Source organism: Mustela erminea, chromosome 18 (genome assembly GCF_009829155.1).
Source record: "Mustela erminea isolate mMusErm1 chromosome 18, mMusErm1.Pri, whole genome shotgun sequence".
NCBI lineage: Eukaryota > Metazoa > Chordata > Mammalia > Carnivora > Mustelidae > Mustela > Mustela erminea.
In genome coordinates this window covers 61121263-61148218 of record NC_045631.1, presented here as the reverse complement: position 1 = coordinate 61148218, position 26956 = coordinate 61121263, and the positions used below count along the sequence as shown (strand labels likewise).

At 65.3% G+C, this 26956-nt stretch overlaps 2 protein-coding genes across 20 annotated transcripts in view; one reads left to right on the top strand and one right to left on the bottom strand.

Moving 5' to 3' along the window:
• Positions 1 to 155: 155 nt before the first annotated feature.
• Positions 156 to 15301, bottom strand: SLC16A3 (solute carrier family 16 member 3). Of its 13 annotated transcripts, none has more exons than XM_032322138.1 (6): positions 15213 to 15301; positions 12925 to 12982; positions 3078 to 3325; positions 2550 to 2693; positions 1506 to 2264; positions 156 to 861 (listed from the first exon to the last, which is right to left on the bottom strand). In XM_032322138.1, the coding sequence occupies exons 3-6, from the start codon at positions 3298 to 3300 to the stop codon at positions 608 to 610; spliced, it is 1380 nt and encodes a 459-aa protein (XP_032178029.1). In that variant the 5' UTR covers positions 3301 to 3325; positions 12925 to 12982; positions 15213 to 15301; the 3' UTR covers positions 156 to 607. The 13 variants fall into 13 exon arrangements, with proteins under 13 accessions (XP_032178029.1, XP_032178031.1, XP_032178026.1 ...); XM_032322140.1 differs by lacking the exon at positions 15213 to 15301 and adding an exon at positions 15044 to 15133; XM_032322135.1 differs by lacking the exons at positions 12925 to 12982; positions 15213 to 15301 and adding exons at positions 3783 to 4049; positions 4788 to 4868 and having other exon boundaries at positions 3078 to 3326.
• Positions 15302 to 15330: 29 nt separating this feature from the next.
• Positions 15331 to 26956, top strand: part of CCDC57 (coiled-coil domain containing 57) — a 92892-nt gene continuing 81266 nt past the window's right edge. For 2 of the 7 annotated variants that reach the window (XM_032322113.1, XM_032322111.1), the window contains exon 1: positions 15439 to 15528. The gene's annotated coding sequence lies outside the window, so the exon portion shown is untranslated. Of the gene's footprint in view, positions 15415 to 15438; positions 15529 to 18126; positions 18318 to 21096; positions 21741 to 26956 lie in introns of those variants that run through there. The other 5 variants (XM_032322112.1, XM_032322109.1, XM_032322108.1 and 2 more) reach the window with 4 other exon arrangements.

The window sequence follows — 26956 nt, the reverse complement described above, 5'->3', positions numbered from 1 at the left end:
GTCTGGGCTCCAGCAGGGCAGGGTTCAGAACCAGCAGCGCTTAGAAACGTGACCCGCCTGGCCGGGGCCAGAGCTACTCTGTAAAAACCAGCAGGTGGTTGAGAAAATGAACATGGAGTGCACAGACCCCTACCCCACGAAGAACAACATCCCACTCCGTGAAGAGCCTTCCAAAGTGGCTCCTCCCACAGGCAGGTTTATTTCAGACCTTCAGAGGTCCAGGAAGGCAGTTTTGTCCCCCAGGCACCCCGCGAGGGACAGGCTGGGCGTAGCCAGGAACATGGGGAAGCCCCTCCCGAGATGGCGCCACTGCGCGGGCTCTCCCCAGCCCCGCCCTCTGATGCCTGCCATGTTGTCTCTGAAGCGTGGGTTTCTAGGTCCCTGAGCTCAGCGGTGGGCACCGGGCAGCTCCGGGGTCAGCAGGCTTGGGTCCCCAGTGCAGACGGCTCGTGACCTCGCGGTTCAGCTTCACCACAGTGTGGAATGACCCGGTTCCCCGCCCACCACCTCCCCGGAGACCCGCGGGCGGCCAAGCTAGTCCTGACTGTGAAATAAACATGAGCGTTGAAGTCTGTGCGGCTCCGTCACCCCCGCTGGCCTCCCGGGCTCAGACGCTCGTTTCTGGCGTGTGAGCGACCTCTCCGTTTCTCTCGGGCTCTGCTTTCAGGAAGTGCTCCACCTCCCGGGAGTCCGCCCTCACGTCCGCGGGGGGCTTGCGGCGCTCCTCCTCCACGGCCGCCTCGGGCCTCTTCCTAATGCAGAAGAAGTTGCCCAGCACCAGCACGAGGGAGGAGGCCAGCACCTCGGCCCCCGCCAGGACGAACACGTACTGGTAGACGTGCGTCGCGTCCAGGAGCTTGCCTGCAAAGGGGTGACAGCGTCAGCCCGGGCTGGAGGTCACCCCCACAGTCACTGGCTACCTGTGCACCACTGTGCTGTTGGGGACAGCTCCGGGGCACCCTGTCCCAGCCTCCCCGGCCCCCAAGATAGCACAGACCAGGGGGGCTTGAGGGAGGCTTTGGATCCGAGCGGGTGCAAGAGGCAGAGTCTCCGGGTGAGTGACCAGGCCACACTGCCTCTCGCTGTCACCCGTGGCCCTCATAGGAACCGTCTAGGGCCCCAGAAGAGTCCCAGGACAGTGAGGCACAGCCCTGGCGCTCGCGGGGTCCCATGGGTGGCGGCCTACAGAGTCGGCTGGAGAGACCCAGGCCAGGCTGCCTGCCTAGCCCACACCCCAGGATTTTCTCAGCCTTCACAAAGAAGAGCAAAAGCCCAACATAACCAAAGCCGACCCCCGCCTCGGCTCTGGGCTGGCCCAGGTGCAGGGGCACCGCCCTCGGGATTCCCCTACATGGCAGCCTTTGGCCCGGGAGGCGGGCACGGCCAGGGTTTGCTCCTGACACTTGCTGTTCACCTGCTGGGACCCTGCGGCTAAGAGCCCTCGCGTGGTGGGCCCCCCCGCCCGCCCCCAGCAGGCTCACTCACGCCTGCGTCCCAGCACCCACCTCCCGACGGGGGCCCAATGAGCACGGCGACGGCCTCCAGCAGCAGCACGAGGCCGATGGCGCTGGAGAACTTCTGGGTGCCCACGATAGCCATGAGCACCTCGAACTGCAGGGCTCCCACCATGCCGTAGGAGATGCCGAAGAAGATGCAGAAGACGACCAGGCCTCCGTAGTCGCTGGCTGTGGACCCCGTGAGGTCCGTGAAGCCGTTGAAGAACATGGAGAAGCTGAAGAGGTAGACAGAGTAGGGCCGCACCTTCTCCAGGCCTGTGATGAAGCCGGCAGTGGGCCGGGCAAAGATGTCGATGAAGCCCAGCACAGTGAGCAGAAAGGCGGCCTGGCCGTCGGGCACACCCAGGTCCTTGGCGTAGCTCACCACGAACACGGGGGGCACGAAGAGCCCCAGCACCATGATGGAGGCGGCCACGGCGTAGATGACGAAGCCGCGGTCCCGGAAGACGCTCAGGTCCAGCAGCCGGCGTGGCGGCTGCTGCGGCGCGGGTCCCGGAGCTGGCCCGGGCGCCCGCAGGGGCCTCATGAGCGCGGCGCACACGCAGCAGTTGAGGAGGAGGCCGCCCAGGATGAGGAAGCCGCCCCGCCAGCCGTAGCGGTCCTGCAGCAGCTGGCCCAGCGGGGACAGGGCGCACAGGAACACGGGGCTGCCTGCGGCCGCCAGCCCATTGGCCATGGGGCGCCGCTTACTGAAGTAGCGGTTGAGCATGATAAGCGACGGCTGGAAGTTGAGCGCCAAACCCAGGCCTGCGGGAGGGGCGGGCGGCAGAGGCGTCACACAAGCCCATGCGGGCCCTCGTCCCCGCGGCTCTGGGTGGGCGTCTCCAGGCGCCCACTGGCACGCCAACGGAGACCACTGGGGAATGGGGGACAGACCGGCACCAGGCCTGGGGGGCCGTCCACAGCTGCCTGCTCCTGAGGCCCTGCTCTGGGCACGCCACCCCAGCACCCTCGCTGCCCGAGCTGTTGCCCCCCGCCTTGGAGGGCCCAGCGGGCCACAGCCTGCCCCACTCCCGGATGGGCTCCACTCACCGGTAATCACCCCAGTGGTGAGATAGAGCTGGATGACGCTTCTGCAGAAGGACGCGGCCACCATGCCCAGGGACGCCAGGAGGCCCCCCGTGAGCATGACGGGCCGGCAGCCAAAGCGGTTCACGCATACACTGCACAGTGGGCCTGTGAGGGGTGGGGACACGAGGCTGGGCCCAGGCTCTCCACGCTCACCGGGAGAACAGCCCCTCCCTCCCCCGACACCCCCCGCCCCAGCTTGGTGGACACCCCAGAAGCCCGGGATACGAGTCACACACGCCTTCCTGAGCAAAATGCAGCTCACGGCAAAATGTCCTGGACAGACTTGACGTGTGCCCAGTGTGGCTGTGGGGAGCCACGGCTCTCGGGCAGAAGCCTCTCCAGGGTTCCCCTGCAGTCGCCCCGGAACCTGGGCCGCAGACACCAGGTGCCCCTGCCGGTCCCCCACGCTTCCTGCTGGTGTGTGAGGTTCTTAACCAGAGCGGCCTTGGTGAACCCCAGAGGTGACCGCTGGGCGTCACAGCCCCTTACCTGTCCCGTACAACATGGCCAGCAGGATGGAGGAGATCCAGGCCGTGTCGCTGTAGCCGATCCCAAACTCACGCATGAGCTCCTTGAAGAAGACACTGACCGCCTTGGGGAAGGCGTAGGAGAAGCCCGTGATGACAAAGCAGCCGAAAAGAACGGCCCAGCCCCAGCCTCCGTCCGGGGCCTTGATGCCCGTGGGGCCCTCGTCCACCACGGCGCCACCCATGGCCAGGAGGGCGGGTTGTGCGTCCCTGAGGAAGTAAGTGAAGCAGCCTCAGCCGCGGCAGGGTCCCGAGGCCCAAGCCGCCTGACAGCCCGCCTCTGGCCCTCACCTGCGCCTGGCCTGTCTGGGCGGCCTGGCAGCGCTTCCTCCCTCCCCCACCCAGGCCCGGCCTGCTCCCACCCAGCTGGCTCTAAAGGGCAGTGGCTTTTTTGGGCTCAGCACAGTCTCAGGTTACCTCCTGAGGAAGACAGACCCCAGTAGGGACATGAGACCAGCCGTGTGGGGAACAGGCTGCACTTTCCGCCGCCTGTGGGCGGGTCCTGTGAGAAGGGGGCCTGGGGCCCCACCTGGGTGGTGTCCCTTGAGTCCTAAGCTAGCTGTGGTCAGCCGTGCTCCCCCACCCCCAGGGGAGCAGGACTCCTGATTCTGCCCGCTGTCGCACCTCCCCTCCCGGGGTGAGAGCCTGAGAAAAGGGCGAAGACTCACGGGCGTGACTGTGCGGGCCGGGGTTGGGGGCAGCCGGCAGGGGCCCGCAGACGGTCCTTACACAGGGGACCCCCCCACCCCGTGCCCTCTGACCAGCGAAGGAGGGCCCCGAGGGCCCCTTGCTGAGCCGGAGCCGACTCCTCCCACCCAGCTGCCCACACTCCGCAGACTGAGGAAGGGGAGCTCCCAGGGTGGGCGGCAGGGCTGAATGAAGGGGCGGGCTTCCATGCAGCCCACGGGAGCAAACCATTCCGGCCCCCAGACTGCTAAGGCGGGGAGAGGGCTGTCGGCCCGAAACCCCACAGCAGCCCTGGGCCCGCTTCCCTCTCCAAGCCACACCTTAGCCGCGCTGAGGCACAGGAACGTAGAATGTTGGGACCAGACGCCCAGCTGGAGACCCTAGCCTCCCCTCTCCGCCCCTCACCTCCATCTGATCCTAGCGCCAGAAATCCCCTAATCCCAGAGGGGAGCTGATGGCTGGTCCCCCACCTCACCTGATAGAGCCTGTTCCCAGAAGAGTGCCTCCCCAGTGCAGGTGCGGGGATGGGAGGGCAGCTCCCGGGGCCTGGGCCTATGGGGTCCAGCCCACCCTGCGGCCCCCACCCGCGGTGTGCAGACGACCAGCTCTGGGGGAAGGAGGCCCTGATGGGGAGCACTTGCCAGGGCTGTGGGGTGAACACTCCGCCTCCACTGAGGTCCAGGAACGTCCCAACCAGGAGACGGAACAGCCCCCTGGCTCCACCCCCGTCCCCTTTCCAGCAATACCCTTGACCTTGCAAAGCCCCCTGGTGGCCCATTCTCTGTATGCAAGCCGGAGACGTGGGGCAGGACTTTGGAGTGAGTGCAGGGTGAGTGAGCGGGGAGAAGTGATGTGGAAAGTAACCCCCTCCCAGCCTCCCCCCTGCCCCTGCCCCCAGCATCATGGCCACAGGAGCCTGGGCGGGGGGAGGTCTGGACTCCCGATTCCGGGGTGTGTCATGTGTTAGGGGGTGTTTGCCGAAGACCTTCTGGGTGATTCCAAGCACTTGTTGACGAGCACGACTGTTGGATGATGGACTTCCAGGAGCCAGCTGGCCGTCCGGCTGATGACAAGGCTGACACGGCCCACTGGAGCGGAACATGGCCCAGGCCCCCACCCTAGGCTGGGCCAGGCTTCAGGGCCATGGGCAGCGCTCCTGGGAAACCCAAGAGAACAACCTCTCCTCTCGCTGGGCTTCCAGACCCCGTACCCTTTGGCACCGCCCCCCCGAGTGCTCAGAAGGCTCGTGGACCAGAGGGCAAGGTGCAGGGTGTTCCTGAGGCTAAAGGCTCCCCAGCCCCGGGCAGGGGGGGGGGCACCCAGGCCGAGGAAACCCCCGGTCCTCCTGCAGATGTGCCCACAGCCCTGTGACCTGGCCCCCAGGTGGCCCATTTCCGCATCCTAGGCATATCTGGGACCTGGGACTGGACTCTGCCTGGGCAGTCTCGGCTCACCCCTGGGCTCTGCCCTCCAGATCCCTGCCTGACACCGGGACGGGACATGGGCAAACGCTGCCCCGCAGCCAGAACACTCCGGGGGGGACACCAAGCTGCGGTATCCCTTCCCTTTGTTAGCGTCAAGCTTAAAAGGTCCCCGAAGTACAAGCAGCAGGGAAACTTAATAAAACCCCAAAACCCGTCTTAGGACTGCGTCAGGGTGCGGTGACACTGTTCAGGGCAGAAAGCACAAACACCCCAGACCCTGGGCAGAGGATGGGGCTGGTGGCTGTGGGGGCCCCGAAGGGCTAGGTGTCCCCACAATCCTGGCTTTTCTCGGGTCGTGGATTTACAGACGTTCACTGATTTTTAAAAATAAACTAAATGGGCATGCAGAGGCCCAAGAGGAGAGTGCGTCTGAAGCCGAAAGTCAGCAGCAGCTCTTAACCATACCCCTGGGTCTCAGGAGAAGCTGGGCCCCTCGGAGAGCCCCGTGGCTGCAGCAGCCACACCCGGCACTCACCAGCAGAACACAACCCCCAGCCTTTGCTGCCCCGTTCTCTGCTCATCAGATGCTGACCACCCACGGGACCCAGGGCATCCCCTGAGCTAGGACCCAGGAGGGCAAGGGGCAGGTGCTACAGGATGGCTCAGGACCTGTGTGGGCCACAGGAGACCCACGTGGGCAGCATGGTCGTCCCTCCCGGCCAGTCCTAACGGCCCCAGAGGCTCTTCCCTTTCCTCCCAGCTAACCCCCAGCCTGGGGTACCAGCCACGCTAAAACACCGCCCTCCCCGATCCCCACACAGGCTAGTCCTCCAAGTGAGGCTTCTCAGCAAGGAAAGGGAAAGGGAGGGACATGGAGGTTTGGAGGGACTGTGGGGGGGGGGGGCAGGGGAGGGTGGAGTAGAGAAGGGGCTGGGATTTCGAAGAGGAAATGGCCTTCTCAGCCCAGCTTGCCTTAGGGGAGGAAGACCGGCAGAGACCCAGACTGGCCACATTCCCAGGACAACCCAATATGGGAGGAGTGGTCCCCTCTGGGGGCTGGCTGGGACCTGGAGGAGGTGGCACCGGCACATCTGTGGGTACACACCAGCCTGCTGGCCTTGTGATGACATTTACCCTCCCAGGGCTGAAGCATGCAAACCACGTCCCCAGCCCAGAAATAACCCTCCCTCCGGGCCTCGGAAAGCTGATCTCCCTGGTGGGGCGCATGTGCCCGCTTCCGGGTCAGGTGAGGCTCTGGGAGCTGCCCCCCCAATACTTCCCGAAAAGGTCCTACCACGGCCCCAGGCGGCTGTAAGCTGAGCAGGGGAGGGTCCCTCGGAATGCCCACACGCAGCAGACCACAGCCGACGGGGCCGGGGCCTTGTGCTCTCCCAAATCAAGGGTGCTGCCAGCTTCCCCCTCAGCAGTCCACTGGCTGGCTGAGTCCCAGCTGGGGTCAGGACTCCAGGCCCCAGCCCCTGAGCCAACCTGGCCTCCTGCCAGCTTCACCCCAGGCTGTAGACACCCTGCTGTCCCCAGTGCACCCTGGCATGCCCCCAGGAGACCCCTGTGCCTGACGTGCACCCACCTTGGGTCTGTCAGGTGCCAGGGCACGCCATGTCCCCTGGGTTCAGTGAGGTGGCCTCCGAATCTAGAGCCTGTGGCCTATCCCAGGCGCCCTGTAGGTTCACCTTCTGAGGAGACTGGTCAGTTATCTAAGCAGACTTCCAGTCCTTGGAGACCAGCCCCAGGCGGGCGGGGCACGAAGGGGCAATTGCGTTCCTTCTTGGACTCCCCCTGCACGGGGAGGCCTCGGCCCCATTGTGGCTACTGCTTGGCTCCATTTGAGCCCCGAGGGTCTCTGGAGCATAAGGGGCTGGTTGATGGACATAGGAGTGCCACGCCTCCGGGGGAGGGAGGGCCTCCCAGGCGCCCTTGCTTCCTTTCCCCACTGCCTCTGTCGTGCAAACGGTTAACAGCACATCCAGATGCCTTTGCCTGCCCAGGACTCAGAAAGCACCACGGGTCAGCATGCTTGTCCCCTTCCCAGGGCCTGCGCAGGACCCCAGATGCACAGCTGGGGCTGGGGGGAGGTGGGCCTTGGGCACTGCCCCAGGCATGATCCAGGCCTGTTACGCCCAGCCTGGGCCCTCCGTCCCTCTTCCACTGACCACGAAGCCCCCCAGGGCATGCCTGGTGCCCTCAGGTCTCGGGTGGGCTCACAAGAGGCCAGTGGGGCAAAAATGCTGGCTTCGTGCGTCAAATTGGACACTGCACTAAGGCCAAGCCCTCTCCAACACTGTGCCACCTGTGACAAGGAGGGGGCCGTGGGCCCTGTGGGTGGCCCTGTGGACAGCTGTGGGCTCACCATCAGGGCACCCTCCCCTAGAAGGCTCAAAGGGGCCAGGCAGCAGTGGAGGCTGGAGCAGGCCCAAAGCAGCCCCCTCCAGCCCTGGACCCTGCCCAGCCTGGCACTACCTAGCCTGCCCGTTACATGGCCACCTTGTCCCGCTGCTGGACTGGCTGCAGCCGCCCCCCACCCTAAAGCCAGGGGGCCAGCGCAGGGTCCCTGCATCAGCTAGCCCCACTAGAAGGGCCCTTCCCACCACCAGCCCGTTGGGCCTGGTGGGGCTGGGGCGGTCGAGACCGCGAGGGGCGTGGGAAGGGAAAAGCTCCACCCACCGGCCCGCTCGCCGGGGCGAGGGACGTGGGGGACGTGACCGCGCCAAGGGAGGAGCCGCCACCGTATTGCCTGGAATAGGCGCTCTCCCGTCTGTCACCGTACAGGGCGGCACGCGGGCCGCTGGGGTCAGGGAGCCCCGGAAGCGCCCTGGGCGCCGCCGAGCGCCGCGCGCCCAAAGAGATCCTGCGGCCCCGCCCAGGCCCGGACCGACCTCATTTTCCCTCCGCAGGGGCCCGGCCGTGCGGGAGCAGCGCGGACCCAGCCGGCCCGTCTGCAGGACGGCTGCCCCGCCCCGCCCATTTCACGGATGGCGCCTGAAGCCCGAAGGTCTGTACTTGCCCCGGCCCCGTGAGGAGCCCCGGCCTCCTCGCTCGCGGACCCCCGAGGCCTGATCCAGGTGCCTCGGATGGACTGGCCGCTCTGGGAGGCAGTCCTCACCCTACTGGACTCGCAGCCTCGGAGTGGCACTGGCTCTTCTCCTTCACGCTGGCCGGGCCACCGCGGGGACCCACCCTGGAGCAAGTAGGGCCCGGCCCCGGGGACAGCACAGCCCCCCTTGCCACACGCTCCCCGGCCACTCTCCTGGAGAGCACGAGCCCCTTCTGCGGCCGCGCCTCCACACGGCGGTCCTGGCTGGAGTCCGCCCGAGCCAGGTTGTCTCCGGGGTATCCTGCCCTGCCCAAGGTCACACCAAGTCATTACGGAGTCTGCCCTGGGACCAGGCCTCCCACTGCCCATCCCAGGCCCCGCCCACACCACAGGCCCCGGGGCAGGAAGGCTCTGCGCCGCCGCAGCTCCACCACCTGTGCCCTAAGCCTCCCGGCGTGAGAGCAACTCCTCAGTCCTACCGCCCACCCACAGAGGCCAGGTCCAGCCTCGATGGCACACTGTCTCTGTCCCTCACACCCCGAGTGCACTTCTGGACGTGCAGCTCAGTGCCTCTGGGATAGAAAAGCACTCTGGCCTCTGGGCTACCTCTTTGTCCCTCACCTAGATGCCAGGCACCCCAGTGGCCATGACCTGACAGCTAACCTTACTCACAGCCCGCCGGCCACTGGCCTGGGCCAGCATCCCAGAAGGTGTGTTGTGCACCCACTTTTCAGACAAGTAAACTGAGGCTCCGCCAGGTTTCCCACAGGCGAGGGGCCTGGCAGGAGAGGAGGGGTTGACTCGAACCAGGGCGTCCAGCCTGATTCAGAGGGACCCCCTTCCTCTCTGCCCCGGGCCTGCGCTGGGAACCGTCGCCCGAGGGCGGGTGTGGGACGGCGAGTGTTTGGGCGCGGCAAGAAGCGGGAGGAGGTGAGGGAGACCGAGGCCCGCAGGCCAAGGCGCCAGCAGCGCCACGCCGGGGGCGCACGTGCACCCCGCGCCCTCGGGAGGGCCGGGCCGGCGGCAGCCCCACCAAACACCGCCCGCCGCGGAGACCGCGCTCTTCTCTCCGCGACGCCCTGGGCGGCCCCGCGCATCCGCCTCCCGGCCGGGGCCCAGCCCGAGGACCGGCGGGCGCAGGGGCGCGCAGGGGCGCACGGGGCCCGGGGCCGAGGGCGCGGCGGGGACGCGGCTGGCTCCCCGGAACCTCTGGGGGGGTGGGGTCGCCGCGGGGTGGGGGGGGCGCCGAAGCCGGGATGGGGAAGGGGCTGCGGGCGGGAGCGTGGGCTCCGCGGAGGGTCCCGGGCGCGCCCCGCCCCGCCCCGCCGAGCATCCGCGCCGCGCCTACCTGCCGCCGCTCGGCCGCCGCGCGCCTCTGTCCGCCTGGCTGCCGGCCGCCGCGCGGGGGGACTCGGAGCTCCGGCCGCTCGCGCCGCACGTCCCCCGCGCGTCACCGCCGCCTGGCGCCGCCCCTGCCCGCCCCGCCCGGACCCCGCGCCGCGCGGGAGGGGCGCCCGGAGCTCCCGACGGCTCCAGAGCTCCGGCCGCGCGGAGGGACCCCCGCCGCCCCCGCCGCGCCGGGCCGGGCAGTGGAGGGAGGTGCGCCTTCTCGTCCCGCCGCGCCCCGGGCCGGCCCCCGGGTCTCGCCCCCCCCCCACCACCCCGGGCTGTGGGGCTCCCAGCTCCCAGCTCAGCTCGGGGGCGCTCAGGCCTCCCTCCCCAGCACCCTCTGGAATCCCCGCCCCATCCGAGCCTCGGCTTCCTCCCAGGCGGGGCCGCCGGCCGGGGGCCCCGCGCCCGAAGGGTTCGCGGGCCAGGCAGGCGACCTCCCCGAACTTCCGTTTCCCCCTGTGGCTCCGCGCCCCGCGAAGCCAGATAGAGCCGGTGCCCCTCCTCGCAGGCGGCCGGCACCGGACCACCGCCGTGGGGTGGACGCCAGTCCGGGGACGCCCCCCATCCCACACCGGCCGCCCCTGGCCCACGAGGTGGGCGGATCCCAGCTGGTCCCTAGTAAGTGCTTCGGGCCCCATTTTCGCATCTGTCGCACGGAAAGAGCTAGCTCAAGTTTGAGGCTGTGCCAGGGAGTGTGGCTGTTGGTGGCGGCCACCCAGCGGGGACCACAGGAACACTTTCCACCCAGGAGACTTTGAAATGACACTCCCAGTCTCCTGGGGTACAGGAGGCTGACACATTAGCGACCTTGGGCCCATGGGGATGGAGAGCAGAGTGAGGGTCACCGGCTCCCAGGTAGCGGGCAGTTCACAGGGCAGCGTGGGCCTCCCAGCTGGGTCCACCACCCAACTACCCCTTCTGAGATGCCACATCCACCAGGACCTTCCGCATTCCCTTTGGGGTGCTGAGAAACCACACCCCACGTGTCCCCTGTGAAAAGAGCCCTGGCACTCAGAGGCTGGGCGGGTCCCCACCCCGGCTCGCGGCTTGACCACCTCACTCCAAACTGCTGAAGAAATGGCCGTAGAAGCACGCGTCCGTGAGAAGGTGAGCAGAGCCCAGGCCTCCAGCGCGGGTCCTCGGGTGCAGGCCTGGATCCTGAGTGTCTGGAGGAGCACGTGGGGGAAGCCAGTGCCCTCAGGATCCCACAGTCCAGCCCAGCCTCAGGGACTACCCCTGTTTGCCTACACCAGCAGATGTGCAACCCACAGGCTGGAGGCGGGGGTACCCTCATGTGGGAGGGTGTCCGAGGGGGGACAAGGCCTCGTGGGGCAGGGTGCAGCTGCAGAAAGGAGCCCCCCCACCTGGGACAGTACTTCCAGCCCCTGGAGTGTGGGCCGCCGTGCTCCCCTGCCTCAGATTACTGAGACACACACCCTGCCCAGCTCAGAGTCCTTCTTGCCACCACCCAGATGCCTCCCCGTCTTGGAACTTGGGGGCTAGTGCACCCCTCCCTGAAGACTGCAGATTCCTCTTGGGTAGAAGCTGTGCAGCCTTCAGCCCCTGACCCCATCCCTGCCCCCACCCAAGACTGAAGAGCACAGAGGGGCCAACAGGGAAAGTCAGGTGGGGATGGCTGGGGTCTTCCTGCTCTGTCCCAGCTTCCTCAGCCCATGGCTCAGCCTTCTCTGAGCTCCAAGGCCTGGGAAGACGCCCACCTCCCCCAGTGATCAGAGCGAGGACCTGGGATTCAGCACTTGCGCTCCGAGGAGGGAAGGGGCCTTGGGCGTCCAGCTAGGAGAGTTGGAGGCGGTCAGCCAGGGACGCCTGGTTCTGCAGGAGCCCTGAGAACAGAGGAGACAGTCCCCCAGGCTCAGAGCCCCTCAGGCATGGTCTTCTTGGGTGTGTGTCCTGGGGCCAGACTGCCTGTCCTCCGGACCCTCGGGGCCGGGGCCCAGAGGGCAGCTGATCAGACACCGACTTTCCTGTCCCCTGACCCCAGCAGAGCATTCCAGGGCAGGGCGCTTCAACGGGGGGGGCGGGGGGTGCTGGCGGAATGATGATGTGTGGGAGAGATGGTTCTCCGTGGGAAGCAGTGCTGACAACCTGGGAAGTCTTTCCCGGGGCTTCATGGGGACCAGCCCTGCGGGTGGAGGCGGGCAGGAGCCCCAACAGAGTTGCCCAGCACCGGGAGGGTCTCGGGTGGCCAGGCTCCATCCTGCACAGAGCCCCACGGTGCCCTGTGCTCTGCAGGCGATACTGGCTGCGATTCTCTGGGAGGGACAGACAAGGCCAAGGACACCCACCCCAGAGCTGGCTCCGATGCCTGTTCCCTGACAGTGGCCCTGGGCTGGCCCCACAGCCCAGGCTGCCCCTTTCTGAACAGAAGGGAGCGGAGGACCAAGGGTGGTCCATCCTGGCGAGGGGGTGACTCCACAGAACGGCCCTGTACAAGGTGACCCTACCTCCCACAGAACGACCCTGTACAAGGTGACGACCTGACCTGGCCCTGACCCTACCTCCCCCTTCCCCCTGGCTCCCAGGCTCCCAGTTCCTTGACTTGTTGCAGGGCACAGCTTCGGATCTATCACGCCCTGCAGCGTGCTCCGAGGGGCCTCCAGGGCTGTCCCCAGTCCTGCCCAGCCAGCTGCAGCTCCCGGGGGACACACTCTGCCTTTCTTGAGCTGCTGTCTGGAGATGGACTCAGAGGAGGGCTGTCTGCTCAGCGCGTCTGCTGCTGGTCCCAGCTCGATTTCCCCTGTGCATCCAGACACAGGGGCCAGGCTCTGCCTCGATCTCCAGAAATGACCCTGGACACCTAGAGAGGCTTTGGAGGGCAGTGGCCACAGGGAGGGTGAAGGACTGGCCTCCCGCTCTTGCCTGGGGCCAGATCTGGGGCATCAGGCTGCTGATGAAGCCATTCTCGAGTCCTGGGAACCCACCACTGGACTCTAGGCCATGCCACCCGCCGAACGGACAGGACCAGGGCAGGTGAAGAAAGCCAAACCGTGTGACAGACACCTGGGCTGCACCACGGCCCTGAGCCCTCCTCGGGGAGCTGGTGGCCTGGCTGCACAGCGGGTCCCCACTCCCTGCAGCCGCCCCCTCCCCCACTCCAGGGTGGAGAGGCCACCTTTGCAGATGAGGCGGGTGGAGGGCTTGGGGGGGGACCCTTGCCCAGCAGGGCAGCTGGCTTAAGGGCAGGGCGTTCTAACCCTTCCCTCCCACCCCTTCCCTCTCCCCAGGGCCTTTACCTGGGATGTGTTCAGGCTCCCAGAAAAATAAACACATTAACCGCTTGGCCGGCCCAATCTGTGAACAGAGGCGGAAATAGGCTGCAGAGGCCGGACCCCAGCCCAGCCTGGCGTGACTCACCTGCAGTCCCCACCCAGGGCAGGTGTTGGGCATGGGGGTTGGGTGGTGTCTCTTGCAGGGGTGGGGGTTGGGGGTGTCTACACTGGGTGTATCTGGGGGAGACTGGGGGTTTCTGGGGCATTGGGGGTGTTTGGAAGGAGACTGGAGGTAGGTATCTGGAGTTGGGAGAGTCTGGGGGTCGGGGTGCCTGGGGGAGGCTGAGGGTGTCTGGGGTGGGGGTTGGCACTGCGGCCAGAGCGTTCACAGCCCCGGGTCCGTGGGATCGCTGGGAAGGTGTGCCCCAGAATCTGCTCCGGTTGGGGAAAAGGAAGCAGCAGAAAGCAGAGCCTGAGCAGCCTGGCTGATTTCAACCCCGGGACCTCTCCAGACCAGTCTCCTGTCTGGGAAGTGGGTGCAGTGAAGCCCCTGACCGCTCTTGGAGGCACAAAAGTTCCTCCCTCTTGCCCCGGCCTCCCCCCACTGCCCCATCCACGAAGCTCAGCCTTTTGGCCTGGAGGCTGGACAGGGAGCAGCCCAAGCATTCAGGCTCCCCTGCCCCACCTGCTGCCCCCCAGGCCCTGGTCTGGCCCCACATATGCTTTTCCTCCCCCGGCTCCACTAGTCCTGCCCTCCACCCCAGGGATGCCGCAGGCGCTGTGGGACTCCATCCTTCCCACGCTGTGGGGCCCTGGGGGGAGGGACTGGAGCAGGTTTGGGAGGGGCACAAATTAGGGTTGGGACTGGTGCTTGCTGGCCTCTCTCCTCCCACAGGGTCCTCCTGGACCTGGGCCCTCCAGGTGCCCCCGCCTTGGTCCCTGTGGTCCCTGGTCCTGCAGGCCCCGCAGTTCAGGCACCAGCTGACAGCTCCTCCGCTGCCTGAGGTCTTGGCCTTCCTCCCTGTGCCCCAGACCCAGAGGCAGTGGCTGTGGAACGTGACCCTCCTCCCTTGCCTGCAACTGTTTGCCCCCTCTGCCCACCACCACCCTGGCTGAGGGAGCTGTTGTTAAGGAGCGGTGGGACATCCAGGAGGGTCCTCAGACACCACCTGTGGCGGGCAGGGGCCGCCCATCCCCTACCCCGGCCTGGCGCTGCACATCCTAGCTGCCCGAGGGACGCGGAGTCCCAGCAGAAACGGGGGGTTCCAGGACCTCTGCTGGCAGTGGGCTGCTCCCATGGCCTGTGCTTGGCCCGAGGGCGGCCAAGCCACACCTGCACCTGTACCTGCCCTTCCGGTGAGGCTTGGCCATCCCCGCCCGTTGGCCGAGCCTGACTGCGCACAGAGTCTCCCGGCGGCAGGGGGCCCCTGGGAAAGGCACGCTGCCCCCTGCTCCCTGTCAGGCCCCCCAGCCCCGACCCCCAAATGCGGTGGCCACTTCTCAGGCCTCAGCCCGCAGGGGTCCTCTGCCTCGCTCTCCCCCTGCAGCTCTGAGGGACCCCCTGCCTCCCAACCTCTGCTCTTCCAGGCCAGCTAGCGTGTGGCCTTGTTCCCTCTCAGGGCCCGCAAGACCCTCCTCATGCTCGCAGCCCCGAGACGCACTGGAGCTCAGGCTCCCCGGGACCCCACACCTCTCGGCTCCGGCAGAACTCCATCTGTGACCCCACTTGACCCCGCTGATGCCCTCCGCACGTCAGGCTCCCCTCTGGGTCCCTCTCTCTCCTTTGTGCCGACAGCCCGACCCAGGCAAATGCTGGGCTTCTATTGCCTGGGCCACGGCCCGGCAAGGCTGGTAGAGCCTCCACCTACCCCAGTGCCTGGAACAGTGCCTGGAACAGAGCGGGTGCTCCGTGAATGCAGGTGAGGGAGGGACACTTGGGAGATAGCGCCCCCACAAGCCAGTGGAGCCACCTGTCCCTCCCTGGTCCAGTCTCCGCCCCCTCAGTGGCCGAAGGGAACCACCCACCCCTGTGGTCCGGCGTCCTGGCTGGGCCTCCGCCCTCTCTGCCTCAGCCACCACTCACGTCTCATCTCCCAGGAGGGCTGCCTGATGGCCTGGCTGATGGCGCCGCGACACCGCGTACCTGACCCTACACTCAGCTGGGCTCCGTGTCCCTGCTGAGTGCAGCACCTTGTTCCTTGATCCTGCTGCCCAGGATCAAGCTCGGCTGACCTGACGTCACAGCCCCTGCGAGTCCCCCTAATCTCAGTGTGGAGCATTCCGGGCCCAGGGCACGGAGGACATGGAGGTACCGTGAAGAGTGACACCAGGTGAAGGACAGGTGTCCCAGTCTTCCGCAGGCCAGAGTGGAGGGCAGGAGGGCGGCAGCCAGGCCTTGGCCTGGGGCTGAGCCAGTGAGGCTGGGCTTTGTGCCAAGCATGAGCGCTCCTCCAGCCTGCAGGGAGGGAAGGCCTTGCGCCACCTTCCTGCTCCGACCGCAGTCCCCGCTCCTTGGTGAGTCAGCAGGAGAGCAGAGCCACTGGGGGGCTGGGCGGGAAGTGGGAGGCGGCCGGGACTCTGACAGCAGGCACACGGTCCTGTGCCACACGCAGGGGTGCCAGCCCTCAGGTGGGCTCCCCCGGGGCTGGAGGGGCCGGGTCCTGTCCCAGCTGTGTGTGGCCCACGCAAGCCTCTTGGCTTCCATCATCTCCAAGCCCAGAGATGTGAACCTTACGGTCTCCAGGATTAACAATATGAACCTGCCAGTCCCCTGGGGTCCCCCAATCCCAGGCGTCACCCCACAGGCTGCTGTCTGTGCAGTAATCAGGACAGCAAAGGAAGGTGGACACCAACCACCTGGTCAAGACAGCCCTGGCGGCTGGCCTGGCGGGGCACGCCCCTCTTGGGGCCCACCTGTTGGGCAGTATGGCCCTTTCACACGAGCCCTGGGGGCAACATCTCACATCTCACAGCTGTGTCTGCCCCTGGGCTTTAACCTCTACACAGGCCCTCTGGTCCCTTTGTCCCTCTGGGAGCACTGTGCTGCCCCCTGGAGTCCCTTCCTGGTTTGGGGCCGTGAGGACCCCTCCCCTGCCCCAGCCTGTTGCCTGGTTCAGGTTCACAGGGCACCCCTTGGTCTTGGGGGGGCAGGGACCATGTTGCTGCCTGTCCAGCACCCACACACACTGGGGGTTAGAGGGCATCTCCCACCAACCCCCCCATCGGAGTGTCGCCCACCGTCTGGAGGCATCCTTCCAAGAAGAGGCTCCCGCAGCCAGTGGCAGCCCAGGGCTCCCTGCCCCCAGGCCCTGCATGCAAATGGGGAAGTTGCTGTGGACCCAACGTGGTGAGGGGTACAGGGCAGGGCATTTCCTAATCCCAGAAGGAAGTGACTTGCTCAATGCTGTGCAGGTTTGTGCCTGCACCAGTCCCACCCCCGGCTGCTGTGCAGGAGGCAGGCAAGGGACATCCCACAAGGAGGTCAGCTCCGGGGCCAGCATAGGGGGAAGGACCAGGAGTCCTGGGCCGTCAGGATGGGGACTCCTTGGGCACCCCCTGGTGCTCCCTGCGCCTCCCTGGGACACTGTCCTGGGAGGGAGTATAGTTCCAGGCCAGGCTGTCCACCCAGGGGCCACCAAGTCAGGGTGTACCCCAGGATCCTGGAGCCACAGCTCAAACCCAACCCTTTGGGCCACAGCGCCTCCAGACTTACGACACCCAAGCGTGGAGTCAGCCTGCCTCCCAGTGTTGAGACGCAGTCTGGGCTTCGGTGCTAGGGGCCCAGCGAAAGCAGGGGTCACTGCGTGTGCCGATGCTGGCCTCACCGGGGGTCACCTTGTCGCTGCAGACCTCTGCAGAGGTCGCCGTGTGCCAATGTTGTCCTCGGTGGGCGGAGGAGCCTGGAGCCCTGGAGGACAGGGGAGGGTGGGTGGGCTCTGGCTAGGTGATTAGTAAATGCTGCTTAGATAAGTAAGGGTTGAAGCAATCAGGGGCCTGAGGCAGGGGTGGGCACTGCTGAGAGGGGCACCAGCAGGCCGGCCGGAGACTTCAGAAGAGCTCTGCAGGCCTGACTCTGGTGGCCAGGATGTCCCTTCATCTCCCCATAGGCGTGTGCTGGGCTACTGGGCATGGGGCGCGGATAAGGAGCCTGGAGGGGCCGCCTCGCAGACCTGGGGGGCGTGGGAGTGGGGACTGGCCACGTGGGAGGAGTCTCTTGGATGGGCCCACTCCAGCCTCCAGCATCCTGCGGGCCGTGTCACATGCAGGGGGAGGCGAGTACAGCCCCTTTCAGGACTTGGGGCCCCAGAAGCCTTACCTGGGTTTCTGGTGAGCGGCTCGGAAGGTCTAGGGTCGCTGGGGTCCTGCAGGGGCAGGGAAGTGTGTCCCACCAAAGGGCGGTAGGAGCTGGCCCTACCCACAAGAAGCAAGGCCATGCTGTGCCTTGGGGTTATCATGTGTTCAGGGCTGGGGAGGGCTTAGTGTTGGGGTCACTATAGGATGAGGGTTGGGGACCTAGGACGACGAGAACGGAGCTCGTGGTTAGCTCTTGTTGTCCTTGAAACAGGCAGGTCCCTTGGACCCCTTTGTCCACGCAGACACACCCGGGGCCCCTTCAGGGGCTGAGCCAGGACCTGAACGGTTCAGCGCGGTCTCTGACCCTCCGAGCAGCAGGGAAGGGCGTGTGTGCCCCGGCTGCGTGGAGAGGCAGACAGTCCTGCGAAGACGGAAGACAGGACTGGGCTAGGATTTGAGCCCCGGCCCTGGGCCTGCGGGTCAGCCTGGTCTGGAGGCAGCAAGGGGCCCCGGGCCGCGGGGTGCAGGTGAAAGGTCACTGGCGACCGTCTCCAGCGCCTCCAGGCCGGCCCCGCTACGGTCACTTGGTTTCTGCGCCGGACGTGAAATCCGCCACTTTTCATGAGTGCCCGGCCTCGACGGCGACAGAATGCGCCCCGGTCCGGGTGCAGGCGCGGCCCCCGCTTCTCGGCTCCAGCCCCGCCCCCCCCCACCGCGCGCCCCCCGCGAGGCTGCGCGTCCCGGCCCCGGGCGGGATGCTGGGGGCGTGGGGCTCGCCCTCCTCCAGCGGACCCCAGCCCCGGCCCGTCGGGGCAGCGACGACGGCCGCGCGCCGGCTGCGCTCGGGGAGGGGCGCTGGGGAGCCTCGGCCGCCTCCGCTCCGGCCCGCCACGGGCTCCGCGGGTCCCCCTCCCCCGGCGCGGCTGCGCGCGGGGACCCTCGGTTCGCCCTTCGGCGCCTGCGCGCGGGGCGGGTGAGAAGAGGCCGGAACCCTGCGCCGGAGCTCGCGTTTCCGGCCGGAGGCAGCGGAGCGCGGCCCCGAGCGCGCCCGGACCGCGGCGGCCGGACTCCGGTCACTATGGCAACGCGGCGGGCCCGGAGGCCGCTCCCGGCGGGCGTGCGCGGTGAGCGGCGGGCGCGGGGCGCGGGGGGCGGCGCGGGGCGCGGGGGGCGGCGCGGGGCGGGGGTGTCCTCGCTGCCGCGTCTCGGGCCCCTTAACTGGCTTCTTCTCTCTTCTCGGGGGTCCCGGCGGACCCGGGCTGGCGGCGCCGTGCTTCGGGCCGGATGGGTCCGGCCTCCCGGTGGGGGCGCCTCCCCCGGTGCGGGTGTCTCCCCCCACCTTCTCCCGGCCGCGCGGGTCACCCCTCCCCCGGGGGTCACCCCTCCCCCTCTCCCCGTGCGGGTCACCCCTCACCCCCCCGGGGTCACCCCTTCCCCCCCGGGGGTCACCCCTCCCCCCCCCTCCCCCCCCTCCCCTACGGGTCACCCCTTTCCCCCCCGGGGGTCACCCCTCCCCCCTCCCCTACGGGTCACCCCTTCCCCCCCCCGGGGGTCACCCCTCCCCCCCTCCCCTACGGGTCACCCCTTTCCCCCCCGGGGGTCACCCCTCCCCCTCTCCCCTACGGGTCACCCCTTCCCCCCCCCGGGGGTCACCCCTCCCCCCTCTCCCCTACGGGTCACCCCTTCCCCCCCGGGGGTCATCCCTCCCCCCTCTCCCCTGCGGGTCACCCCTCCCTCTCCCCACCCCCCCCCGCAGGGGTCCCCCGGTGCGCGCACCCGCGGCCCTGCTAGCAGGTGGGCAGCCCCAGCCCCGCCTTCCGCGAGGAGCGGTTCCAGCCCCGTGGTCCGGTCCAGGGATGCGCTGTGCGCTCTGCTCTGTCTGGTCGAGACGCGGGCGCGGGGGGCAGAGCCGGAGCGGGGTGGGGGCTTCTGCCGCTCACGCCTTCTGCAAACCGAGGACCTGAGCGCCTCCACCCAGCCGGGGCTCGTGTCCGCCCCGGTCCCCGCGCGTCCAGTGCGGGACCTGCGTGGCTCCCCGCTCTTCTCGCGCCTGGGCCGGTTCCGCGGTGCTCCTTGGACTTCGTGGGAATGCGCTGTTTTGTACGATGCCCCTCAGTTTGGATTGGTCTGATGTTTCCTCACGATTCGTTTCAGGTTATGCATTTCCTAAAAGGTTTTTAAGTCGACTCTACCCCCAGTTGGGGCTGGAACCCACACCTGCACTGAGCCAGCCAGGCACCCCTCCAAGTTAGGCTTTTTTTTTTTTAAAGAAATCTAGTTTTTTAAAATTTTTCGTTTTTTTTTTTTTTTTTAAAGATTTTAGTTTATTTATTTGACAGAATAATCACAAGCAGGCAGAGAGGCAGGCAGAGAAAGGGGGGAGCAGGGTCCCCGTGGAGCAGAGAGCCCGACGCGGGGCTCGATCCCAGGACCCTGAGATCATGACCTGAGCCGAAGGCAGAGGCTTTAACCCACTGAGCCACCCAGGTGCCCCAAGTTAGGCAGTTCTATAAGGAAACTTCAACTGTGACATCCCGCTGTTCTCCAGAGGCACGTGATGCCAGCTTGTCCCATGACGGGGGCACTTGGGTAAGTGGTTTAGGTGAGTCTCGCTTACAGAATCCTTACATTTTTCTGTTGGCAAGTAGCTCACCTTGCAGGGAGGTCATGTAACCGCACTTCGTATCACGGGTGTTTCCTGAGACCGTTACTAGTCCTGTTCACCAAATAAAGACTTCCTGTTTCCATTACGCTTTGTACACACTGGTTGGAATCCTACTGTAAGAAGGAACCCTGTGCCCCAGTCTTCTTTGAGCAGGCTCCACGCCCAGCTGGGGCTTCAGCACCCAGAGACCAGGAGCCGCCTGCTCTGCCCACGGAGCCAGCGGCTGCCCCAGAAACCTTTCCTGCTCCCCATTTGTCCCTTCGTGTTACCTAGATGTTTTTATTTTGTTTTTATTCCATTTGTTATAATCCATTGCTGTATTGTGGTGCTGATTCTCCAGATGTGGGCTTTGGGAGCCCCGTCCAGTGGGCTTCTGTGCCCTTTCAGCATGTGCCGCAACATTTCTCAGCACCGCCAGATGTTCAGGCTCATCTCCAGCTTCCCTTGTCCTGGCCTGAATCGGCCACTTCTCTGTGGCGCTCCGGCTCCTCCTCGTTTTGAAGAGCGCATTCGGAAACCAGCATCGGGCTGTGGGTGTGCTGACTGCGGTGTCCTTGCTTTGTGGCCTTCACGGTGGGCAAAGCCAGGACATCAGACGCACCCGCATCTGTTTCTGTATGTGTACATCTGTGTATATATTGAAGCTGTGAGTTTAGGGGCACCTGGGGGGCTCCGTCGTTAAGCATCTGCCTTCGGCTCGGGTCATGATCCCTGGTCCTGGGATCGAGCCCCGCATCAGGCTCTCTGTTCCACAGGGAGCCTGCCTCTCCCTCTCCCACTCCCCCTGCCTGTGTTCCGTCTCTCGCTGTGTCTCTCTCTGTCAGATAAATAAAATCTTAAAAAAAAAAAAAAAGGCCTTGCGGCACTACATGACTAAAAAAAAATAAAAAATAAAAGCTGCGAGTTTGTATTGATATCTCCAGTCAGCTGCCCCAAGGCTCGCTCCGCATCCTGTACCCTCTTTAAATCTGGTTCCCGTCGTCACTGTGTTTACTTACGTGCTCAACCCTGGACTACACACGGGGGAGCTTCTGAATCGCCACTCCGTATTTCTGTGGAAAACACGTTAGCTAGGATGTAGTATTTGCATGCAGTTGTTTTGTTTTTCTCCTTAGGAGATAGAGTCCAAATATGGTTTTACCGAGTTATTTTGGTGCACGTACGCGGGTTTTTTCGTGTATGTTAATCGTTTGTCATGAAGTTAGGTTCGCTTTTTTCTGTTCATCTCTCATTGTGAGCCCTTACGGATTCGGAGTTTCGGTTTGTGAACCGTGTTGTTCTGAAAGCCAGTGGCTCCCGGGATGGGCCGGCCGGCTCAGCGCAGGGAGCACGGCTCCTGATCCTGGGGTCACGGTTTGAGCACCACGCTGGGTGTGGAGAGCGCTTAAATTCGTCAACGGCTTTTACCTGTAAGCTGATTCAACTTCCCTTCCACTTTATTTCTCATTTACTCAGTTTTTATTTGTTTTCTGTTACTGTTGGCAAAGGGATTTGGCAGGTGTACGTGCCAACAACAGAGCACTTCACACCCCCGCACTCTAGTGGTGCCCCCGACCCCAGCAAGTGCCGCTGCTGGAATTCAGATCCATTTTGGCCCCTGGCTCTTATTTCCGATTTTGCAGATGGTCATGGGACTACTTGGTAGTCCATGAAGCACGGGAAGAAAGGCTTGTGGTCACAGGCCCATGATTTTCAGGCCCTGGATGTGCCGGAAGAGGCCACGTATGGAGTTTAGCTCAGACGGCCCACGCTGCGTCCCAACTTGAGTGCAGAACCAGAGATGAGCCACCTCTGCACTTTCCTTCAAGTCCCACAAAAACGTCTTGTAGATTAAACTCACTACCTGTGTTTATAGAGCGACGAGGGAACACTCCTTAATGAGGTCCGTTTGGGTTCTTCTGCGTTAGGAGTGGCGGGGCTCATCTTACTAGTGGCCGAGTCCAGGGCCTAATGCAGCCAGGGCCGCGGTCCTCAGGGAGGAGGTGAACAGGAACCCCTGCTGTGCACGGCTCTTTGCTCAACCAGCGTGCCCAGTCGTCGTGTTCGTAAGCATCTAGTGACCAGCTTTCCCCCTGCACAGACGTTCCCTTGTGTGAGCTGTAGTGTCTGTAAGTGCTTATGCTGTGCCGCGGTCATTCGAGCAACGCTTTCCCAGTTAAGTCCTCATCAGATGTTTATTGTAAAACAAATTGCTCCAAATCCAAATTGTAAAACAAATTGCAACAAATTGCTTCAGCCCCACAGTGTGCAATTAGTTCTAGTGTCACATCTGCCGACCGGGTAACCTGCGGGCTCATCTCTGATGGGTTTTACTCTGAGGGTCTGGTCCCCTGGGCGAGTGGTAGGATTAACCCATGGGACAGAAGCGCCCTGTCCTACTCCTTCCCTGTTCGCCAGCGTCTAGACCGCGCAGGAGGGCTGGGGACAGCCCCAGGACACGGCACGCCCCTGCAGAGCCCCGTGCTTGGGAAGCTCTGCACCTCCCATGTGGTTCTTTGTGGTTTCCTGGGAGTCACCTTGGTCTCGAGCTCTGTCCTCCTAACCGTGGCGCCAGCTGCCAGAACACCTGGCGTGGGCTCCCCCAGTGGCTCTAGCCGTCTCTGGCTCCCCCCGAATTTGCGAGGACTCGTCGGCGTCTCCCACGGACGGGAGGTGCCCGCTTCTGAGCCTCCCTCGCCCTGTGCTCTGTGCGAGGCGCGCCCAGCCCCAGGCGTTGCCCTCACCTTGCCTCCGACAAGGCCGCCCCTCTCGTCAGGCACCCGCTGCAGCCGCTGGCGAGGCTCGGGTGAGCGAGCCTCAAGCCGCTCCACACTCCTGGCGGCCCCTGGGGTGCTTCCGTGTGTGTTGCTGCCTGAGGTCATCTTCCAGACGGGGCCGCTGCTGCCGACATCCGAATGAGGCCTGCAGGTCTTTCGTGCAGGGGAGACTGTGGCTTTCATGAGGCGTCCTTTCCATCTTCCTGGCCCCGGGGATTTCCAGGGGCTAGGTCTGAAATAAGGGTTAGAAAGCTCCGTGTGTCACACACACGGAAGTCAGAGTGATGGTGTGGCCTCGCATGGCCTGCTCCGTCCCCTGCTGAACCCCCGGTCCCCTAGAACACCGGGAACGCAAAGCCCTGCGCAAAGCCAGGGTAACGGTGTGTCTCCCCCTCCGTGGGATGTCTGTAGTTTCTCCAGAAGCTTCACGCCATCCCTCCTGAAAACTGGGCGCTTGCTGGGGACATCCGCTGGCCGACCCGTTGGGTCCATCGGACTCTGTGACGTTTAAAGCCGATTATTGTCCGCCTTGGGGCTTTTAGGATCATCCTTTGGTGAGATCAGCGAGCAGCAGGGCACAGGCCGCTCTGGGACGAGGGAAGGGGTGTGCGCCTTTGCAGGGCGGTCCAGTGGTGCTGCACCGTCCAAGAGGCTCGCTCCCTAGGAGGGGGCTGTCCCGGGACTCCCCGAATACTGTCCCAAACAGGTTGAACTTTACCTTGAGAATGGCCGGAGCCATGTCCAGACGCCGTACAGAAGTGGTATCATGTGGTCGGCTCTCTCGGTTACGGGACTACCCCTGTGGGTAGCTGTGTGACCAGAGCCTTCACAAGGCGAAGCTGGTGGCAGGGTGCCCGGCACAGGACAGGGCGCTCATGTGGTCCCCGGAGGAGGGGAGGCCCGTAGACCTGGCAGACGTTGGTGTGTTCTCTGCGAAGGACCGTGGTGATGACTCATGGGCGCTTTGGGCGACCGTCTGAATCACCAGAGGTCACAGTAGCGGGGGCCTCATGTGGTGGTGTGTGTTTGCTTTAGTCCCGGGTCGTCCCCTGCGAGTGGGCAGAGGCGTGTGGGTGACCTGTGCGAGCTCCAGGTTTTGTTGACCGAACTGGGCCTGCCCCGGAGCTCCTGGGCCACGCGTACAGCTCCCCCGCTGGCTGGTAGCGGGGTGCATGCACCTTGGGGGTTTTGGGCAGCTAGTAGATACACAGTTAGTGTGGGCAAAGCCCCAGCCGTGGAGGTCGCCGGTTCTACCCCCGGGGCTTTTGCTCGGCTTGGCGGCCTGCCTGGCCTGCCGTCGTCCCAGGTTCTCAGTGGTCCCGGGAGCCCTGCAGCCAGCGCAGAGACCATGGCCCAGACAGGGCCTGGAAGGCTCCTGAAGGCCAAGCAGGGCCCCTTCGTGCTCTGTGCCAGTGGGTGGAAGATTCCCTGGCCTCTGCCCCGGGCAGCCCAGGGCCCAGTCTCTCTGCTGGTGTGCGGACTTGCCTCCTCTGCCCGTTTTCTTTTGGGCTTCCGTCTCGTCCCAGGGTGGTGGTGCACGGGTGCGGGGGCCTTACCTGCCCGCCCGCAGAGGAGGCCACCCGGCCCCTCGCGCCTGGTAACCGCGGAGTAAATACTCGCTGGAGGAGCGAAGGCGGGTTCTAGGAAGCTCGCCGCGTCCGTGGGGGTGTTCTGCGGCTTCTGCTGACGGTGACGTGGGCTTTGCTCCTGCACGGGGCAAGCATTTGTCGTCCCCGTCTGCGCGCTGGGCCTGGGCTCGGAACAGAGCCCGAGTGACCTCCGTGCGTCTCGGCTGTCTGCTCGGGGGAGGCAAGTCACTGGCTGGACCTGAGGCCAAGGACGCCCTTTCTCATTGAATAAATGCTTCCGGGAGTAAACGCCTCGCGTTTTTCTGCGGTTCATCCACCCGCTGACGCGTGTGAAGTTTCAGTCGTCGTGGACCTGGAGGGGTGAGGCCGGCGGCCGCAGCGTGGGGTCCTTGGGGTCTGGGTCGGGGGGAAGCGAACAGGTGCCTGTCCCGTGACGCGGCCGCGGCCGGCGGGCTCCGGGCGTGCGACGGCTGCGGGTGTCCCCCCGTGGGAAGCCCAAGCGAGTTAGAAGGTCCCTTCGGCGGCGCTCGAGTGGGCGCACGGCTCGGGGCCTCGTGGCGACTCCCCGCGGCTCAGGGATGATGGCAGCTGAGGTGCGGGGCTGGGAGGCAGCGGGGAGGCAAGGCTCACCCCGTGCGGGTAGCTTGGGCAGCTGGCGAGAGGGCTGCCGGGGAAACGGGGGGGCAGAAGCGTGGGGTGCTGGGCTCAGGCGGTCTGTAACTCGGGAGGGCAAGCAGGTGCCTGGCTGGGTGTGTCACGGCGGAGTGGGGGACGCGGCGTGCTGGCGGAGGCCGAGAGGCCCGCGGGGTTAGGGCTGCAGCCTGGAACGAGCCCCAGGCTCCTTGGCTCTGGCGGCAGTTGGCCGCGGCCGCGGACGAGCGCCGCCTCTCTGCAGACCCTGCAGGGCTGGCCCTGGGGAGGACGCGGCGGTCAGGCCGCTGGAGCTCTGCTCCCCCAGCGGGCGGGCCCCTGCTTCCCGGACCCCCCTCCCTCTGCGGGCGCGCTGCACTCTGCTCTGCCTCGGGGGGCACGCGGCTTTCCCTCCGCCAGGCACTGTCTGCGGTGGAACCGGATTCGGATTCACTGCTGGGGGTAGCCCCTCAAGACTGGCCCCTCCCGGGTGCCAGAGGCAAGTCTGGGTTGTCACCTGTGCTGCTGACAACCCGCCAGACCTCAGAGGTCCCACGACCCGCCCATGGGCTCACAGAACATTCCGCTTTCTGGATGACCAGTTCGTCATCAGTTCGTCATGGAAGGCTGTAACTCAGGAACAGCCAGACGGAGGAGATGCCCAGGGCGACGGGTGCAGAGGTGCAGAGCTTCCGTGCTGTCTCGGGCTCCCCCAGTGTGTTCGCCGACCCAGAAGCTCTCTGAACCCTTTGGCCAAGGGTTTCTGTAGAGGCGTCAGCTCATAAGCATGATTGGTGGAACCACTGGCTACTGGTGATCGAGTCCGCCTCCCGGGGAAGCCGGCGGGGGAGCGGGAAGGGAAACCCTGTCATCCCGCCGTCGGATCCCCTGGCAGTCAGCTCCATCCCACAGTTTTCTGGGCCTTTCCACAGTCGCCTCATAAACTCAGGTGTGTTGACAGGTTTGTTATGAAACGGAAGCTCATCTCTCACCTGAAGTTATTTCAGAACCGGGGAACAAACACTAAATGGAACAAAAGCTGCCCCGTAGGGTCTTGAGGGTTTTCGGAGCCGTGTGTCAGGAGCTAAGAACGAAGGCCACGCTGTGTTTCTCGTTATATCGCATGTGGCAAGGTCCTGCGGTTCCCGCAGCCTCTGCAGGCCCTCCTCTGCTTCAGCCTCTTGCTCGGCATCTTGGTGCCGGCGTTCCCTCCGCACTCTGCTGCTCCTGTCCCGCGCCCGGTCAGCCCCAGACCGGCCAGGCTGGAAGTGAACCCTGAGGGCCTGGGCCTGGGCCAGCCAGCGCTGGAGGCTGCCGCACAGTACCCGCGGCAGTGTCCCTGCGCAGGGCTGCAGCGCTCAGCAAAGCAGGCCCGCGGGCCGGACCCAGCCTGGGCCTTCCACGCTCTGTGGCTGCTTCTGCGCGGAGCTGGGGAGCTGCGACAGGCCCTGTGGCCCACAGAGCGCTGAGGAATTACCAGCTGCCTTTGCAGCAGGAGTTGGCCAGGCCCTGTGCTGCGGGACTCCTTACTCTTGTAGAGGTCCCCCTGCATGCGGAATTCATTCGGGTCGACGGCTGATGCCAAGAAAATACTGGCTGCAGCTGACAGATCGCCTTGCCTTTTCCTTACGAAGATGCTGGGCATTGCGCTCCGTCCTGTTCCCGGCGCTCCAGCCTCCAGCCTCCAGCGGGATGCGTCGTCTGCGGCGGTTATGCGGCCTCCATTGCCCGACCCTGACATCTGTCTCGCCGTGTTTTCCTCTTCTGCTAGCCGTGTTCTTAGATTATTTATTTAGGGAGCACGGGTGGGGGAGGGGCAGAGGGAGAGGTCAGGAGCCGGAGCCCGACGCGGGGCTCGATCCAGGACCCCGGGGTCATGACCCGGGCCGAAGGCAGACACCGAGCGGACTGCGCCCCCCAGGCGCGCCCTCTGCCCCCTGTCTGAGCGCTGTTCTGCTGAGCTCAGAGCTGCCGCGTGTCCTCTGTTCCTGGGCAGCTCGGCACACTTGCACGTCCTCTGCGAAGTGCTCACCATTGTTTCGGGTTCCTGACGGTGTTTTGGGTTCTCCAAATACCAGCCCAGGCCTTTACGACAATTTCTCTTTTACTTTGTACTTTTTCCC